At 49.1% G+C, this 17,590-nt stretch overlaps 1 protein-coding gene across 3 annotated transcripts in view; it reads right to left on the bottom strand.

Annotated features, from left to right (window-relative positions):
* Positions 1-16,125, bottom strand: part of TMPRSS5 (transmembrane serine protease 5) — a 32,680-nt gene extending 16,555 nt beyond the window's left edge. For 2 of the 3 annotated variants that reach the window (XM_030538472.1, XM_030538474.1), the window contains exon 1: positions 2,175-2,337. In XM_030538472.1, coding sequence (XP_030394332.1) covers positions 2,175-2,320 — 146 coding nt within the window. In that variant the 5' untranslated portion in view covers positions 2,321-2,337. Of the gene's footprint in view, positions 1-2,174; positions 2,338-3,859; positions 3,983-4,573; positions 4,682-13,305; positions 13,433-15,683 lie in introns of those variants that run through there. The other variant, XM_030538473.1, reaches the window with a different exon arrangement.
* Between the last annotated feature and the right edge of the window lie 1,465 nt (positions 16,126-17,590).

Genomic DNA, 17,590 nt, shown 5'->3' with positions numbered 1-17,590 from the left:
GGGAAATGAGGCACAGAGAATAGAGGTCACAAGGGAGTAGAGGAGGTACAGTTAGAACCCAGGAGTCCTGCTTCTCATTTATGCCAGAAAACCATCCTCCTCACCTCTATGATGATGTTCAGGGGAAATGCACAGCCACAGAAGCAGTGGAGAGGAGAACAGTGACATGATATCTGGGAGTGACTCTATAGACAGGGATGATATAAGTGCTTAACCCAACTTCCAGGGAAGCCGATGGAAAGATAATTCCACAGTCTATGATTCTGTGAGCTTGGGAAGTTGCTATGAAAGTCTCGGGAAATAAACCCAAGCTATAATACATCTAACGTGGGTCAAAAAATGCAGATTGTTTCCCCCCTTCCCAGGAAATTTTTTCATTTAAAACAATATACCAGATGAAAAAAAATAAATTTTGCAGTGAAAATTCCAACCCCCAAATGATTTGATTTGAGGGTTTCCTCCCTTTTCCAGTGGCAAAATAGAAAAAGGGTGAGAAATGGGACTAGCAGAATGAGAGAGATTCCAGAAGAGATGGGAGGGATTCCAGAAGAGATGAGAGAGATTCCAGAAGACTGGAAAAGGGCAAATATAGTGCCCATCTATAAAAAGGGAAATAAAAACAACCCAGGAAACTACAGACCAGTTAGTTTAACTTCTGTGCCAGGGAAGATAATGGAGCAAGTAATTAAGGAAATCATCTGCGAACACTTGGAAGGTGGTAAGGTGATAGGGAATAGCCAGCATGGATTTGTAAAGAACAGATCATGTCAAACCAATCTGATAGCTTTCTTTGATAGGATAACGAGTCTTGTGGATAAGGGAGAAGAGGTGGATGTGGTATACCTAGACTTTAGTAAGGCATTTGATACGGTCTCGCATGATATTCTTATCGATAAACTAGGCAAATACAATTTAGATGGGGCTACTATAAGGTGGGTGCATAACTGGCTGGATAATCGTACTCAGAGAGTAGTTATTAATGGTTCCCAATCCTGCTGGAAAGGTATAACAAGTGGGGTTCGGCAGGGGTCTGTTTTGGGACCGGCTCTGTTCAATATTTTCATCAACGACTTAGATGTTGGCATAGAAAGTACACTTATTAAGTTTGCAGATGATACCAAACTGGGATGGATTGCAACTGCTTTGGAGTACAGGGTCATAATTCAAAATGATCTGGACAAAGTGGAGAAATGGTCTGAGGGAAACAGGATGAAATTTAACAAAGACAAATGCAAAGTGCTCCACTTAGGAAGGAACAATCAGTTTCTCACATACAGAATGGGAAGAGACTGTCTAGGAAGGAGTATGGCAGAAAGGGATCTAGGGGTTATAATGGACCACAAGCTAAATACGAGTCAACAATGTGATGCTGTTGCAAAAAGAGCAAACGTGATTCTGGGATGCATTAACAGGTGTGTTGTGAGCAAGACGTGAGAAGTCATTCTTCCGCTCTACTCTGCGCTGGTTAGGCCTCAACTGGAGTATTGTGTCCAGTTCTGGGCATGGCATTTCAAGAAAGATGTGGAGAAATTGGAAATTGGAGAGGGTCCAGAGAAGAGCAACAAGAATGATTAAAGGTCTTGAGAACATGACCTATGAAGGAGGGCTGAAAGAATTGGGTTTATTTAGTTTGGAAAAGAGAAGACTGAGAGGGGACATGATAGCAATTTTCAGGTATCTAAAAGGGTGTCATCAGGAGGAGGGAGAAAACTTGTTCACCTTAGCCTCCAATGCTAGAACAAGAAGCAATGGGCTTAAACTGCAGCAAGGGAGATTTAGGTTGTAATTAGGAAAAAGTTCCTAACTGTCAGGGTAGTTAAACACTGGAATAGATTGCCTAGGGAGGTTGTGGAATCTCCATCTCTGGAGATATTTAAGAGTAGGTTAGATAAATATCCATCAGAGATGGTCTAGACAGTATTTGGTCCTGCCACGGGGGCAGGGAACTGGACTCGATGACCTCTCAAGGTCCCTTCCAGTCCTAGAATCTATGAATCGGACTCCATTTCAGCTGAATCTAGGCCCCAAATAAATATCAGTCACTCTACGGTCCGTGGCTCCCAGTCCTGTGCTCTGATCACATTACTTCTGCAATATTTTCATCAAAATGCCAAATCCAAGACCTGTACCTGAGACTGGCCGACTAGGTCTATGCGGAGAGGAGCATGACTTACTGGAGGTATCCCAGCTGCCTACAGATCAGAGTCCCCAGGGAGAGATTCCACCGCTTGTGACATGCCAGGAGCCAGCCGGGCCTGCCTTCCACCTGCACTTCCAACAAGAAGTTTCCTGTGTTTATTCTGAAAGACACTAAAACCATTTTATTAAAAATGTCCTACAAGCTTCCTTGCCACCAGCTCTTTACAAAGGCCAAAGCTAAACACAGTAAAGTGCCAGTGACTAAGGAGGGCTGAACCCATCCCCAAATCTGGCTCTGCAGAGTGCCCCAGAAAACCTTTGGGGCTACTGCAAACCACTCCTGGACCTTCCCATGTGTTCCCCGGGCTCAGGGGTGGCACTGCTGGGTACTGGCAAAGCATTCTGGGTAGTGCTATGCAGAGGGCTCTAGCAAGCTTCCCCTTTGCTTCAGAATCACTCCAGTGTCACAAAAACAAAGAACTTTGGGGACTGGGTTTAAAGGCAGAAGCTGAGCAGGGTGTGTCTGAGTGAAAGAAAAGCTGCAAAATTAGTTAGAGGCTGAATCCAAGACACTTACTACTCACACAGCACTTCCCAGTTAGAGATCTCTAAGCACTTTAAATAGCACCATTAACACTATCCCCATTGTAGAGGCAGGCCAAGCTTGATGTCACAGAGCGATTGTGGTAGAGGCGAGCGTGGAACCCACTGCCTGTCCTACACCCTGTCCAATGAACCACACAATCTCCTGCATTCAACAAGCAATTAGTATCTCAGGGACTTGATTAAAACTCCATTGCTGTAAAGTGGTGGCTTTGTGAGACGCCCCATCCCCAGGGCTAGCTTCCCGTGGGATTAAAACAGTGGCTGTGAGGGTCGGAAAAGGGGGAACCAGTGGGGAACAGGAGGTGTGACATGTTTGGAGCACTGGTGCACCTGCACTGAACATCCGGTGCGTAAGAGGTTGTTGTCACCTCGCCTTTGCTTGCAAGAGGGGAACCCCCAGCCGAATGGGGCCCAGACACACTGTGATCTGTGGCGACCTCAGGAAAAGGGTGCAGAGGGCTAACGCTGAGCCCTAGACAGCAGAAGGCGTGGGAAAGTCATTTACACCGTCGTTGGTGTCGCTGCTGAATTTACACCATCATTGGCGTCGCTGCTGAATTTGAACCACAGCTCACAATCTGCTCAGCTCCCACTTTAGGGGGTGGGTCAGAATCAGGGGGTCAGTAAGGAGCAGTCCAGCTCCCTGCTCAGAACAGAGACAGAGCTCCCGCTCATCTCCCTGGCTTGGGTAAACAGCACTTCCCCCCTACCCCCCACTGCTCCTCCACCTCCTGCTTCGCTCTCCTTTAACCACTGGACTCAGCTGTCAAGTTGCTACTGTGATGCCACAGCCCCAGAGGTTGCAAACATCCTCTGGGGAGGGAAGAGGCTTTTTACTGCAAAACTGAAGGAGAAAAACAGAATGTGGGGGAACTTTCTGGTCTGTGACAACAAGAAAGGGGCAGGCAAAGGCACAGAGGCAGCCTCATTCTTTGCTTTGCCTTTGACCTTGAGGAAAGGAAATCTCCTTGCTCTTCGGTCAGGCTGGATTTCAGGGGGTTTCTACAGATCACTGTAAGTGAAAGGTCCAGCTGAAGGCACTAGGTGACACATCCTCTCCACAGGGATCCTGGCAGCGAGGAGAGAAGGGGCCTGGGGAGTAAAGATCTCAAACCTCTCCTGGGAGCCATGGTGATGACGGGCTCATCTTCCCCGGCGTCTGTGCAGGTTGGGATCGACTCCATGTCCTGCAGGGAGCTGAGATCCTGGTCCGACAGGGGCACTGTCAGGAATTTCACTTCAGGAGGAAGCGCAGAGGACTGAGATATGATTGAACAGTCTAGACAAGGCCCCAGAACACACGCCATGGGGAACAACCCTGCACTGGCCCCGAGGGGGTGATACACCCTTAGGGCTTGATCCAAAGCCTGCTGAAGTCAACAGAGAGATTCCAGTTATTATGAGGTTGATCTATTATTTGCACTACAGTAGCACTTGGATCAGACCCCCACTGTGCACGGTGCTGTACAAATGCACAGCGAGAGATGGTCTCTGCCCTGAAGAGTTTACATTGAAACAGACACGACAGATGCAGGGTGAGAGGGGAAACAGGCTCCAAGAGGGAAAGGAACGTGCCCAGGGTCACGCAGCACGTCATGGCAAACAAGGACTAGAATCCATTCCAGTGCCTGCTGCCCTGTGCTGCCTCCGGTACTCTCGCTTCCTGGGCTTTTCAGCTGGGCTTTCCCACGCCTGGTGTCTGTGGTCCTGGGACCCTGGTGACAATTCGCTCCATCACTTGCATGACCCCAAAGCCCTGCTCTCTGTTTCAGCCGCTGGTCTAAGGGCGGTTTTGAGAGGGGTGAGGAATCCCCCAGGAGATACACACCTAGAAGCCACATCCCGACGGCTGCCCCTGCCAGCAGCCCAATGGCCCCAAGCAGCCAGAGGCATCTCTTGATGGGGCAGAGGTTTTCCAGGGACGTGTTAGAAGAATCTTTAAAAAAACAGAGAGAAGGGGAGAGAGGTTAGATACTGAACAAGTTCTAGGTCTTATTGTTTTCTCCTCTGTGGCACAGTCTGGGCCCTGTAGTAAGATGAGGCGCTGAAATATAAACTTTTGTGTCACAGGCCTAGTCTAAGGCCTGAAGCCTGAACCAAAATACTTCCAGGCATTGCTAAGTGTTATAACCTTATTCCCAAATTCTGGACCTTAGCGTCCAAAATATGGGGGTTAGCATGAAACCCTCCAAGCTTAGTTACCAGCTTGGACCTGGTACTGCTGCCACCACCCAAAAAATTAGAGTGTTTTGGGGCACTCTGGTCCCACTGAAAAACCTTCCCTGGGGACCCAAGACCCAAATCCCTTGAGTCTCACAACAAAGGGAAATAATCCTTTTTCCCTTCCCCCCTCCAGATGCTCCTGGAGAGATACCCAGACACAAGCTCTGTGAAACTACGCAGAGTGATTCCCCCTCTCCGTTCCCAATCCTGGAACAAAAGCACTTTCCTCTTCACCCAGAGGAAATGCCAAATCAGGCTAGCAATCCAACACACAGCTCTCCCCTTGATTTCTTCCTCCCACCAATTCCCTGGTGAGTACAGACTTAATTTCCCTGAAGTAAAGAAAAACTCCAACAGGTCTTAAAAGAAAACTTTATATAAAAAAGAAAGAAAAAATACAAATGTTCTCTCTGTATTAAGATGATACAACACAGGGTCAATTGCTAAAAGAATATTGAATAAACAGCCTTATTCAAAAAGAATACAAATCAAAGCATTCCAGCACTTATATTCATGCAAATACCAAAGAAAAGAAACCATAGAACTTACTATCTGATCTCTTTGTCCTTACACTTAGAAACAGAAGACTAGAAAGTAGAAGGTACTTCTCCAAAGCTCAGAGAAGCAGGCAGGCAGACAAAAGACTCAGACACCCACTTCCCTCCACCCAAAGTTGAAAAAATCCGGTTTCCTGATTGGTTCTCTGGTCAGGTGTTTCAGGTGAAAGAGACATTAACCCTTAGCTATCTGTTTATGACACGCCCCCCAAATTGCAGACAGTGGGGAAGCTCACTGGCGGCAATTTCCTTCTAGAACTTGAAAATAAACAGATTAATACAACACATGCACCTTTACATATACTACTAAGTATATAACTAATAGACTTTTACATGTTAAGAACACTTTTTAACTACTGGATTCTGGGAAACTCTCACGGGAGAGTGCATCAGCAACTTTGTTAGAAGCTCCTGTGATGTGTTGAATGTCAAAATCAAAATCTTGGAGAGCTAAACTCCAACGAAGAAGTTTCTTGTTGTTCCCCTTGGCAGTATGAAGCCACTTGAGTGCAGCATGGTCAGTTTGTAGTTGGAACCGCCGTCCCCAAACATATGGGCGTAGCTTTTCCAGGGCGTACACAATGGCATAGCATTCCTTTTCACTGACTGACCAGTGACTTTCCCTCTCAGACAGTTTCTTGCTGAGAAACACGACAGGATGGAAGTTGTGATCTGTTGCTTCCTGCATGAGCACTGCTCCTATACCACGCTCAGATGCATCTGTGGTTACTAGGAATGGCTTGTCAAAGTCCGGGGCCCTGAGTACAGGGTCAGACATGAGTGTTGCCTTAAGCTGGGTAAAGGCTTTTTGACACTCATTAGTCCACTTAACGGCATTTGGCTGGGTCTTTTTGGTTAGGTCGGTCAATGGGGCAGCGATTTGGCTGTAGTGTGGTACAAATCGCCTGTAGTATCCGGCCAAGCCTAAGAAGGATTGGACCTGTTTCTTTGACCTTGGGACAGGCCACTTTTGGATAGCATTCACCTTGGCCTGTAGGGGGTTTATGGTTCCTCGACCCACCTGGTGTCCCAGGTAAGTCACTCTGTTTTGGCCTATTTGACACTTTTTGGCCTTAACAGTTAGTCCTGCCTGCCTGATGCGCTCAAAGACCTTTTCCAGGTGTAGTAGGTGTTCGGGCCAGGAGTCTGAAAAAATGGCCACATCATCGAGGTAGGCAACTGCAAATTCTCCCAGTCCAGCTAGTAGACCGTCTACCAGCCTCTGGAAGGTGGCGGGTGCATTTCGAAGGCCGAAAGGAAGGACATTGAATTCATACACCCCCGCATGGGTGACGAATGCTGACCTCTCCTTGGCAGGTTCATCTAGCGGTACTTGCCAGTACCCCTTGGTTAAGTCTATTGTAGAGATGAACTGGGCACGTCCCAACTTTTCCAATAGCTCATCAGTACGTGGCATTGGATAGTTGTCCGGATGAGTTACAGCATTTAGCTTACGGTAGTCCACGCAAAAGCGTATTTCCCCATCTGGTTTGGGTACCAGAACCACTGGAGATGCCCATGCACTGGTAGATGGGCGGATTATACCCATCTGTAGCATGTTCTGGATCTCCCGTTCTATAGCAGCTTGGGCATGAGGAGACACCCGGTAGGGTGGGGTTCTGATTGGGTGAGCATTACCTGTATCAATGGAGTGGTATGCCCGTTCAGTCCGTCCTGGGGTGGCTGAGAACAATGGGGCGAAGCTAGTGCACAGCTCCTTGATTTGTTGCCGCTGCAGACGTTCCAGGGTGGTTGAGAGGTTCACCTCTTCCACGCCACCGTCTTTTTTCCCGTCGTAGTAGACACCGTCAGGCCACTCAGCATCATCTCCCTGGACTGTAAACTGACAAACCTGTAAGTCTCTGGAATAGAAAGGCTTGAGAGAATTAACATGGTACACTTTAGGCTTTAGTGAGGAATTGGGAAATGCTATGAGGTAGTTTACAGCTCCCAGGCGCTCTTGGACCGTGAATGGCCCTTCCCATGATGCTTCCATCTTATGGGCCTGTTGCGCCTTCAAGACCATAACCTGGTCTCCTACCTTGAAGGAACGTTCTCTGGCATGTCTGTCATACCAGGCCTTTTGCTCTTCTTGAGCATCCTTTAGGTTCTCTCTAGCAAGGGCTAAAGAGTGTCGGAGGGTGCTTTGTAGGTTGCTTACAAAGTCCAGAATGTTAGTTCCTGGAGAAGGCGTAAACCCCTCCCATTGCTGCTTCACCAACTGTAATGGCCCCTTAACCTCGTGACCATACACAAGTTCAAATGGTGAAAACCCTAAACTGGGATGTGGTACAGCCCTGTAGGCAAACAGCAACTGCTGCAACACTAGGTCCCAATTATTGGAGAATTCGTTGATGAATTGTCTTATCATGGCCCCCAAAGTTCCATTGAACCTTTCCACCAGGCCATTGGTTTGATGGTGGTACGGGGTGGCAACCAAGTGATTCACCCCATGAGTTTCCCACAGTTTTTCCATGGTCCCTGCCAGGAAATTAGACCCTGAATCTGTAAGGATGTCAGAGGGCCAACCTACCCTGGCAAAGATGTCTGTTAGGGCCAGGCACACAGTGTTAGCCCTGGTGTTGCCTAGAGCTACTGCTTCTGGCCATCGGGTAGCAAAGTCCACTAAAGTCAGTACGTACTGCTTTCCTCTGGGTGTCTTTTTTGGGAAAGGGCCCAGAATATCCACAGCTACTCGCTGAAATGGGACCTCAATTATGGGGAGTGGCTGGAGAGGGGCCTTGACCTGGTCTTGAGGCTTACCTACTCTTTGGCATACCTCACAAGACCGGACATACTTGGCAACATCCTTGCCCATCCCCTCCCAGTGGAAGGACTTCCCCAACCGGTCCTTGGTTCTGTTCACCCCAGCATGGCCACTGGGATGATCATGGGCTAAGCTTAAGAGCTTCTCCCGGTACTTAGTTGGGACCACCAACTGTTTTTGCGGCTGCCATTCTTCCCGGTGTCCACCAGAAAGAATTTCCTTGTATAAAAGTCCTTGGTCTATAACAAACCGGGATCGATTAGAAGAGCTGAGAGGCGGTGGGGTGCTCCGTGCCGCCGCCCACGCTTTCTGAAGGCTGTCATCTGCTTCCTGCTCAGCCTGGAACTGTTCCCTTGAGGCTGGGGTCACCAGTTCCTCCTCAGACTGTGGACTTGGGCTTGGTCCCTCTGGAAGCGATGTAGGTGATGGGGTTGTTTCCGTTGCTGGTGAACCGCTCTCCGCTGGTGCACCTGAGGGTATTTCAGGCTCTGGCTGAGCCTTTTGGGTATGGCTGTCGTGTGCTTCTGCCAGTTTTGGCGCGCTGGCGCCCTCTGGCGTTGAGTTTGAAGATGTGGTTGCACTTGCTGGTGCTGGTTGCTGTTCCAGTTCCGGGCCTGGGACTGGAGATGCTGTGGCTGTTTCAGTGGTAGGCATGGAATCCGGGTCCACTGCCTCTGTCTGGGTCTGTGGTAACACAGACGGGGCTTCTGTGGACGGCTCAGGAACAGGAATGGGTCTGGAAGCTTGCCTGGTTTGGCTACGTGTAACCATTCCCACTCTCTTGGCCCGCCTCACCTGGTTGGCCAAGTCTTCCCCCAGTAGCATGGGGATAGGATAATTGTCATAGACTGCAAAAGTCCACATTCCTGACCAGCCTTTGTACTGGACAGGCAGTGGAGCTGTAGGCAAGTCTACAGCTTGTGACATGAAGGGGTAAATTGTAACTTTGGCCTTTGGGTTGATGAATTTGGGGTCAACGAAGGATTGGTGGATAGCTGACACTTGTGCCCCCGTGTCTCTCCACGCAGTAACCTTCTTTCCGCCCACTCTCAAATTTTCCCTTCGCTCCAAGGGTATTTGAGAGGCATCTGGGCCTGGGGATCTTTGGGGTGATGGTGGTGTAATGAATTGCACTCGCATGGTGTTCTTGGGACAGTTGGCCTTGATATGTCCCAGTTCATTACACTTAAAGCATCTTCCATCTGATGGGTCACTGGGCCGAGGTGAGTTACTGGAGACTGGTGAGGTTGAAGAGTAGGGTATCTGTGGCTTTACTTGGGTGGTATGTAGGGTCTTTGGCTGTCCTCGGTTGTAGGGTTTATGGTCTGTGTGCCCCCTGGGGTAATCGTTCCCCTTGACAGTAGCTTTTTTGCTTTCTGCCAGTTCCATCCATTTGGCTCCAATCTCCCCCGCCTCAGCGATAGTTTTGGGATTTCTATCTTGTATGTACCGTGTGATGTCTTCAGGAACACCATCCAAGAACTGCTCCATTTGTATGAGGAGGTTCACTTCTTCCAAGGTTTGAATGTTGTTTCCTGTTAACCAGGCCTCATAGTTTTTTGCAATGTAGTAGGCGTGTTTGGGAAATGACACCTCTGGTTTCCACTTTTGGGTTCTGAAGCGCCGACGGGCATGATCTGGGGTTATCCCCATCCGGTATCTGGCCTTGGTTTGAAAAAGTTTATAGTCATTCATTTGCGGCTTGGGCATTTCAGCTGCCACCTCTGCTAAAGGTCCACTGAGGTGTGGCCTTAATTCTACCATGTACTGGTCTTCGGGGATGCTGTACCCAAGACAGGCTCTTTCAAAATTTTCCAAGAAGGCCTCGGTGTCATCACCTGCCTTGTAGGTGGGAAATTTCCTGTGCTGTGGAGCAATAATTGGCGCCGGGTTGTTAGGGTTGGCTGGCACATGCAGCCCAGCTTTTGCCATCTCCAGTTCATGTTTTCTCTGTTTTTCCTTCTCTTCATTCTCTTTTTGTTGTTTTTCCATTTCTTTTTGTTGTTTTTCCATTTCTCGGCGGTGGGCCACCTCTTCTTCTTCTAGTTTTCTTTTGTGTGCTGCCTCTTGGGCTGCCTGTTCTCTTTGGAAGGCTGCCAGTTTGAGGCTTTCTTCCTTTTCTTTCATCTCCATCTGTCGCCTGTGTTCAGCGTCTTTGATTTGTCCTTCGGCGTCAATCTTTGCCTTAGAAGTCATGGTTCCTGTTTTCTTGTGTTGGGGTGCCCTCCGGTGTTTATTTTCTGAACTGCAGGCTCTCTGTTGCCTCCTGAAGTCTGCCTAGCAACAGTGCTTTTTTCCTTTTCTCTCTCTAGCTAATGTTCAATTAAGGGAAACCAGAAAAACCACTTTATTTGCATGCATATAAGTGCTGGTACTTGCCACCTAATGGGAGGGCTATTGCATGACAAAAGACCCTTAACAGTCTTCTCGCTTAATATGCAAACCACAAACTGCTAGAGAGCAGAAAAAAAAAATTCTCTCTGGTTCCCTTTTAAAACCAAACTGTTTCTCTCTGCTAAAAAGCCCTTAGCAGAGAAAAGAAAAATATAATATTCCTACTGGCTTCTGGATTCTGTCTATATCCCGCCGCTGCTACACCATGTTATAACCTTATTCCCAAATTCTGGACCTTAGCGTCCAAAATATGGGGGTTAGCATGAAACCCTCCAAGCTTAGTTACCAGCTTGGACCTGGTACTGCTGCCACCACCCAAAAAATTAGAGTGTTTTGGGGCACTCTGGTCCCACTGAAAAACCTTCCCTGGGGACCCAAGACCCAAATCCCTTGAGTCTCACAACAAAGGGAAATAATCCTTTTTCCCTTCCCCCCTCCAGATGCTCCTGGAGAGATACCCAGACACAAGCTCTGTGAAACTACGCAGAGTGATTCCCCCTCTCCGTTCCCAATCCTGGAACAAAAGCACTTTCCTCTTCACCCAGAGGAAATGCCAAATCAGGCTAGCAATCCAACACACAGCTCTCCCCTTGATTTCTTCCTCCCACCAATTCCCTGGTGAGTACAGACTTAATTTCCCTGAAGTAAAGAAAAACTCCAACAGGTCTTAAAAGAAAACTTTATATAAAAAAGAAAGAAAAAATACAAATGTTCTCTCTGTATTAAGATGATACAACACAGGGTCAATTGCTAAAAGAATATTGAATAAACAGCCTTATTCAAAAAGAATACAAATCAAAGCATTCCAGCACTTATATTCATGCAAATACCAAAGAAAAGAAACCATAGAACTTACTATCTGATCTCTTTGTCCTTACACTTAGAAACAGAAGACTAGAAAGTAGAAGGTACTTCTCCAAAGCTCAGAGAAGCAGGCAGGCAGACAAAAGACTCAGACACCCACTTCCCTCCACCCAAAGTTGAAAAAATCCGGTTTCCTGATTGGTTCTCTGGTCAGGTGTTTCAGGTGAAAGAGACATTAACCCTTAGCTATCTGTTTATGACACTAAGCAAAAGCAGGACTGTGAGCCAGAGGCAGGCCTCACTCACAGAAGTAGTGAGAAGAGGAACTTGTGCCAAGATGACATCAGGACACTCCACAGACATAACAAGGAACAGACAGGTGCATCTTAAAGACAGGACAGCATGATGGATAGATCTATTTGCCTGGAACAACATGATCAAAGGGGGGACAGCACCCTAATGAGTCAAGGGGCTGTACCTCAATACATCAGTAGGGAGAATAATCTGTCCTGTAACTGTATAAAAGTAGGTCCCAGAGTGCGCGTCTTTGTCCAGCCTAGGGGGCAGTGGAAAGTCCAGCCACTGACTGAGCTGTGTCCATTGCCAGGGGGCACATATTCGTAGTATGTTCTGTAGAGTCTATAGGGAACCATTACTGTGCTTCATATGACAATAAACCTGGCTCGGGTTCCTTCGTACCTTACTAGAGTCTGTGGTCTTTGGACTTCTCTCAGGGTCTGCTGTGTCAGCGATCTGCGCAGAGCCAGGGCAGCACACAGAGGGAACATGCACACAGCCAACTCTTATCATCATCGAGCAAGAGCAGAGCACCACACCGGTAGCTACTGACAACAGGCCCCATCTTGCCCCTTGTAAACTCCCTAGCTCGCCACAAACTCTCATCTCTTCCTGTGAGGATAAGCCCAGCAGTTTGCCATGCACCAAGGTTAGTACCCAGGAGGGGGCACTGGGTCTCAATCCCTAACAAGACTCTCCAGGGTGAAAACATGAGAACTAAGGAGGGACCTTCCCCTGTACATCTTCCATCTGGCCAGAAAACACAGTCAAAGGCACAGGACCAGCAGGCTCCTTTCAATTAAAGAAGCCAGGCTAGCGGGACCAGGCAACCTACCTACTTTACTAATAGCTGGCTGTGTCTCTGGAGAGGCAACATTGCAGCATCTATAGATCACAAAGGAGGTTCTGAGTCATTTACATGAGCATAAGACGGGATGTGACGTGGTGCTGCGCTGTGCAAATGCTTGTGATGAGCACGTGATCCTCAGGCCGGCGCTCTGGAGAGCCTGTCCCCCTTGGCTGCATTTAGCAATGCAGAGTAGACAGGCTGCTTGGACACCTCTGACAAGAGGCAATTCCCAGTGACCTTCTCCAGGGGCAGGCGATGGTAACAACCTGCACAGCTACTCCAGCACCCTCCATGCAGGGCTTTGTAGGCCCTAGACACTAGGGGTTGCTGGAGTGGGGGAGGAGTGGACAGATTTTTCAGGTTCGGGGGTGGGGAGGGTATTTTTCTTTCCAAACGGAGGTGAGGGTTAGGGTTAGAAATGGCAAAGAAAGCACCAGTTCTGGGGTGAGCACGAGGGACAGTTGCCAGCGATTCCCCTCAGCGTGGGATTCCCACGTGAGGACCCCCAGTCTCTGACAGCTCATCTCCTAGGCAAGGTCAGTGCAGCCACCTTGATGTGAGCAGGTGTTATGAGGTCGCCAGTCCTGGCTTGATCTGTATCCTGTGGGTGACAGGCGAAGCAGAGAAACCCCTTACGCCTCATGCCCCCACCCCCATGAATAGCTCACCCTGTCCTGCTGAGGTCTGTATCCTTCCCACTTCTCCTCTTGGCTCTGTTGTCTTGGCCCCCTGGCTTTGGCCAGCATCCCGAGGGCTATGAAAGTCAATGGGGAACTGGGCAACTGATCCAAGACTCTAGAGGAAAAGAAACAAAGATCTGTACAAATCTGGGGTCACAGGGAAGGAATCAGGGGAATGGTCCAAATGCACTGGAGGAGGTGATTCATGGCCCAGTCACTCATGCTGGGCCCAGATCTGAAAATCCACTTGGATAGATAGATAAATAGCCAATGCACTCTCTTCCCCTGTCCGACCAACTGCAAAGTCCCTATCCTGCAGGCACCAGTGTCCAACTGTCCTGCCGTCTCCCAGCAGTCAATGAAAACCTCACAATACCCCTTAGAGAGGGGATCCTAGTGGCCATGCTCAGAGTGGAAGTTCCACCGTGGGGCTCTGAGCTGAGAAGATGGAACCTTGGCTCAAGAGCCGGGACCCGGTCCCAGCTCAGCCCAGGGGGAGAGACACAAAGCCAGAGCAGTTTGGGAACAGGCATTCCCTTTGTTCTCAGTGGAAGCCTGAGATATGGGAGGTGGGATCCCAGGTCCTAGGGGGCAGGGTGGGAGAACAGAGCGCTCCCCTGGCAGCCCTGTGTGGGCTGGGTACAGCCGGTCAATACACAGGGGGACTCTGGGGGGAAATTCAAAAGCAACAAAACATTTTCATTTTGTTTAAAAAATGTTCACCCAAATTTTTCAGTTTTTTTTGTTTTTTTTTTCAAATGAAACTACATTAACTCCCTGGGGAGGAAAATGGGAAAACAAAACAACTACCCTACCCTGAGCGCTGAAAACAAACTAGGTTTTCTTCAAAAACAGATTTTGATCAAAACAAAGTGTTTGCATGAAAATGCTCATTTTGCTTAAAAAATGTTTTCATGAAATGTTCTCCACCAGCTGCGGTGCTGGACAGCCCAAGGCTGTCCTCTAGAAGCTGTGCGATAGGCACCTCAAAGCTCTGTAAGAAGAGCTAAGAAAGAAAACAAGGTACTTTATTCAGCAGTCTGAGTGGGGCACTTTCTGACTGTGCGTGCATGCACACACACACACACGCACGCACGCGCACACACACACACGCACACACACATGCACCCACACACAAATCTGATGCCTGCTGAAGAACCAAACGTTCAATTTCTTAGCCCTCCGTTTCCATTTCCTCCTTCAGTCACGTCACTAGTTTCCAACCCACAATTCCTCCCTCCCATTCGCTGGAATGGTCGGATGCAAATGTTCAAGTGTATTAGATCCTCTAGTGCGGAGGTTCTGAACCAGGTGTCTAAGGCCTCCTGGGGGGCCACAAGCCGGATTCAGGGTGTCTGCCAAAATAAACCAGAGCTGGCATAAGAGGCGCTGGGGCCCCAGGAAGAAAGCTCAACCCCACTGCATGGGACTGAAGTCTGAAACCTGCTGCATGGGGCTGAAGCCAAAGCTGGAGCAACTTAGCTTTGCGTGGCTCCCTGTGGCGTGGGGGCCCAGGCAATTGCCCTGCTTGCTAACGCCGGCCCTGGCTTTTAAAATACTGGACATGGAGAAAAACAGTTGTTGTGGCACAGGTGGCCTGTGGAGTCTTTATAGCACGTTGAGAGTGGGGGCTCAGAAAGAAAAAGGTTGAGAACCTCTGGTCTAGTGCATGAAAGGAACCCACAGAGCTCACCACTTCCATACCAAACTGCAGGTGCTCTGAGACCATTTAGCTCCAGGCTGTGCACCACCAGACAGCGCGTGGTCGTACAGGAGGTAAAAGATCCTTACCATGACAGCAGCACTCAGTGGGGAGATCATGCGGCTAATTCATCATCACTGCTCCATGGGGCCAGCGGCTGCTCTCTGACAGAGGCGCAGCACCCGGGCCTCCCGTTAAATAGCCTGGGTTTCACACCACACACGCATGCATGGGCTAAACAAAGCCAGCAGCTATGGTGTCACAGTGAATAGAGCTGTTGTTTTCCCAGAGAAGTCAGGAGGCTGCCAGACTGTTTGCCCACCTCCCTACAATCTGCTAATAGATAAGGGGGCAGTCGCTTAGCAACGCCCCGCCCTCCTCCTCGTGCCCAAAAAGCATGCCACTCTCCCGGGTGCCCCACCGGGAAACACTGTCACTCCGCTGGATTGAGGGTGGAGCGTGACAGAGCGGTATCAGCCTTTGTTGAAATGTTTCAGATCTCAGCCCTCTGGTTCACTTTGATTCTGTTTGGACAAGACTTCTCTGCAGTGCAGCCATAATATTCCAGGTGATAAATACTGCAAGAGAGCAAGATCAGCTGCAGCCTCTCCAAGCCCTGTAAGGTTCAGTTCATCCATCATTTAGGAAGATGGGATCCTCTTACCTGACTCCTACGGCAACAACTCCCAACAGTTTCTGCTCCAGTCAGTCCGTTGGAAAAACTCCAGGAGTGCTGTCGAGGTTAACGCCATGGAGCGTGATATCCATGTCCCTGGTGCAGAGCTGTCCTGTCCCTGGTGCAGAGCTGTCATACTCTATAAGGCCATTTCCATTGTCTCTTTCTTCCCTCAAAGTCAGTCAGCTCTTCCTGGGCCTCAGAGGGGCCCTTGGTTTCCTTGAACCTGCCTGGCTCAGGGGGTGGAAACGAATGAGGCTATTTGCTGTGGAAATGGTTGTGATTGCCAGCAGGATCCTTTGCGCCGACCCTAGGGTTTTCTCTCCCTTTGCACCATCTTCCTTCCTACCATCATGGTCTCTGAGTCCACAGACAGGACTGGGGTACTGTGGTAAGATCCTTGGGACCCCTGTTCCCCTAGGACACTCACACAGATCCATGGCTGAGATAGCTCACTGGCTGCCTGTGTCATTCCTGCGGAGAGGACATGGAAAGGCTCATTGCAAGTCACTCCTGTCCCCGAAGCTGCCTGGTTGCAATTCAGACTGGACTGAATTTTTACAGCATGTAGAATGGTGCATTTTACCCACCTTGCTAATCACACCTTGGGCTATAGCACAAAAGGAAGAGCCCATTGAGATAATTAAGCCAGAGCAGACAAAAAGGCATGTACTGTTGGGCCATTAGTGCAGTTCTCATGTGCATGAGACCGGTGGCTACTCTCTTCACCTGAGCAGTGTATTAATGGCCCATACATACAAGCCAGAAGTAATATAGTGCAGAGAAAAGTGGCAAAGGTATGTGTCATTGATGCAGGTCAGGACTGAGCTGAACTGGCAGAGGTGGGTGCTACAGGATTGAATTTATTATTGGACTGCGGTGCTGAGAAACTTCAGCTGATTGAGGAGTGTCGACAGAGCTGTGGGGGCTGAGGATCAGAAAACCAGGAAGGCGCTGCAGTTTGACAGCAGGTTGCTCCTGAGCCTCCCCACGTCTCGGCAAGCCCTTGCGAGCTGGGGGGCTTTGACATTTAAAGGTAACTTTCACAGGCATTATGTGCATTATTTGCTGGCCAGGTGACAGTTACTCAGCACTCATCACTCAGCCCTAAAACCTGCCTTCCCGTTACACCTGTGCACTTGTCTGTAACACAGCAGGCTTAAAGCAAACAGAGAGCCGGGTAATTCTCCAGGAATGTGTGCCCGACCCTCAGCTCCCCGCATGTCCCCCTGGCCTTTTGGATGCAGAGTGAAAAGAATAAAGGTCAGAATAGCAGGTGCCACCATTTCGTTTCTGTTTTGATTTCCCATGTTAATTCCATGCTGGTGAAAGGTGCCTGGTTAATATCTCCAGAGGATAAAAGTCTTTCATCCACAGCATGTTCCTCTTCCCCCTCTACCCCACAGCATGGGTCACTCTGCCAGGAGGACTCAGCACCAGGAATCAGCCAGTCTTTCTCCTCTCTGCAGACTCCGCCACTGGGAGGAAGCGGGGCAATGAGTGTCAGCTCCAAAAGTGGGAGATTCGAGGATATAAGTTACTTCCCACTGTGGCAATGGACTGATTCATTGGACCTAGGCTGGGGCCTTTGGATTCAAGAAGCAGGGAAGGGTTAAGACTTTCTGTGGAGAATGCAGGAAATCGCAGTATTATTTTTTATGAAATGTACGTATGCCTCAGCTGCCCCACTCCCTTTGGGATTGTTACTCAGTGGGGGCGAAGGGCTTTCTTTCTTTCCTGGGGCAGAGAATAAGTGAGCCAGTGACTGGGTGAGAGTCACGTGTCTGGGTTGGCCTGACTGGTCTAGGAAGAACGGGAGTTACCTTGGAGAGACCATGGAAGACCATCAACCAGACCATTAACTACTAACTCCTGCCAGCCAAGAGGGGCCTGAA

The sequence above is a fragment of the Gopherus evgoodei genome, chromosome 19, assembly GCF_007399415.2.
Source record: "Gopherus evgoodei ecotype Sinaloan lineage chromosome 19, rGopEvg1_v1.p, whole genome shotgun sequence".
Taxonomy (NCBI): domain Eukaryota; kingdom Metazoa; phylum Chordata; order Testudines; family Testudinidae; genus Gopherus; species Gopherus evgoodei.
Note: the sequence above shows the minus strand (reverse complement) of the source record. Positions and strands in the feature narration are given on the sequence as shown.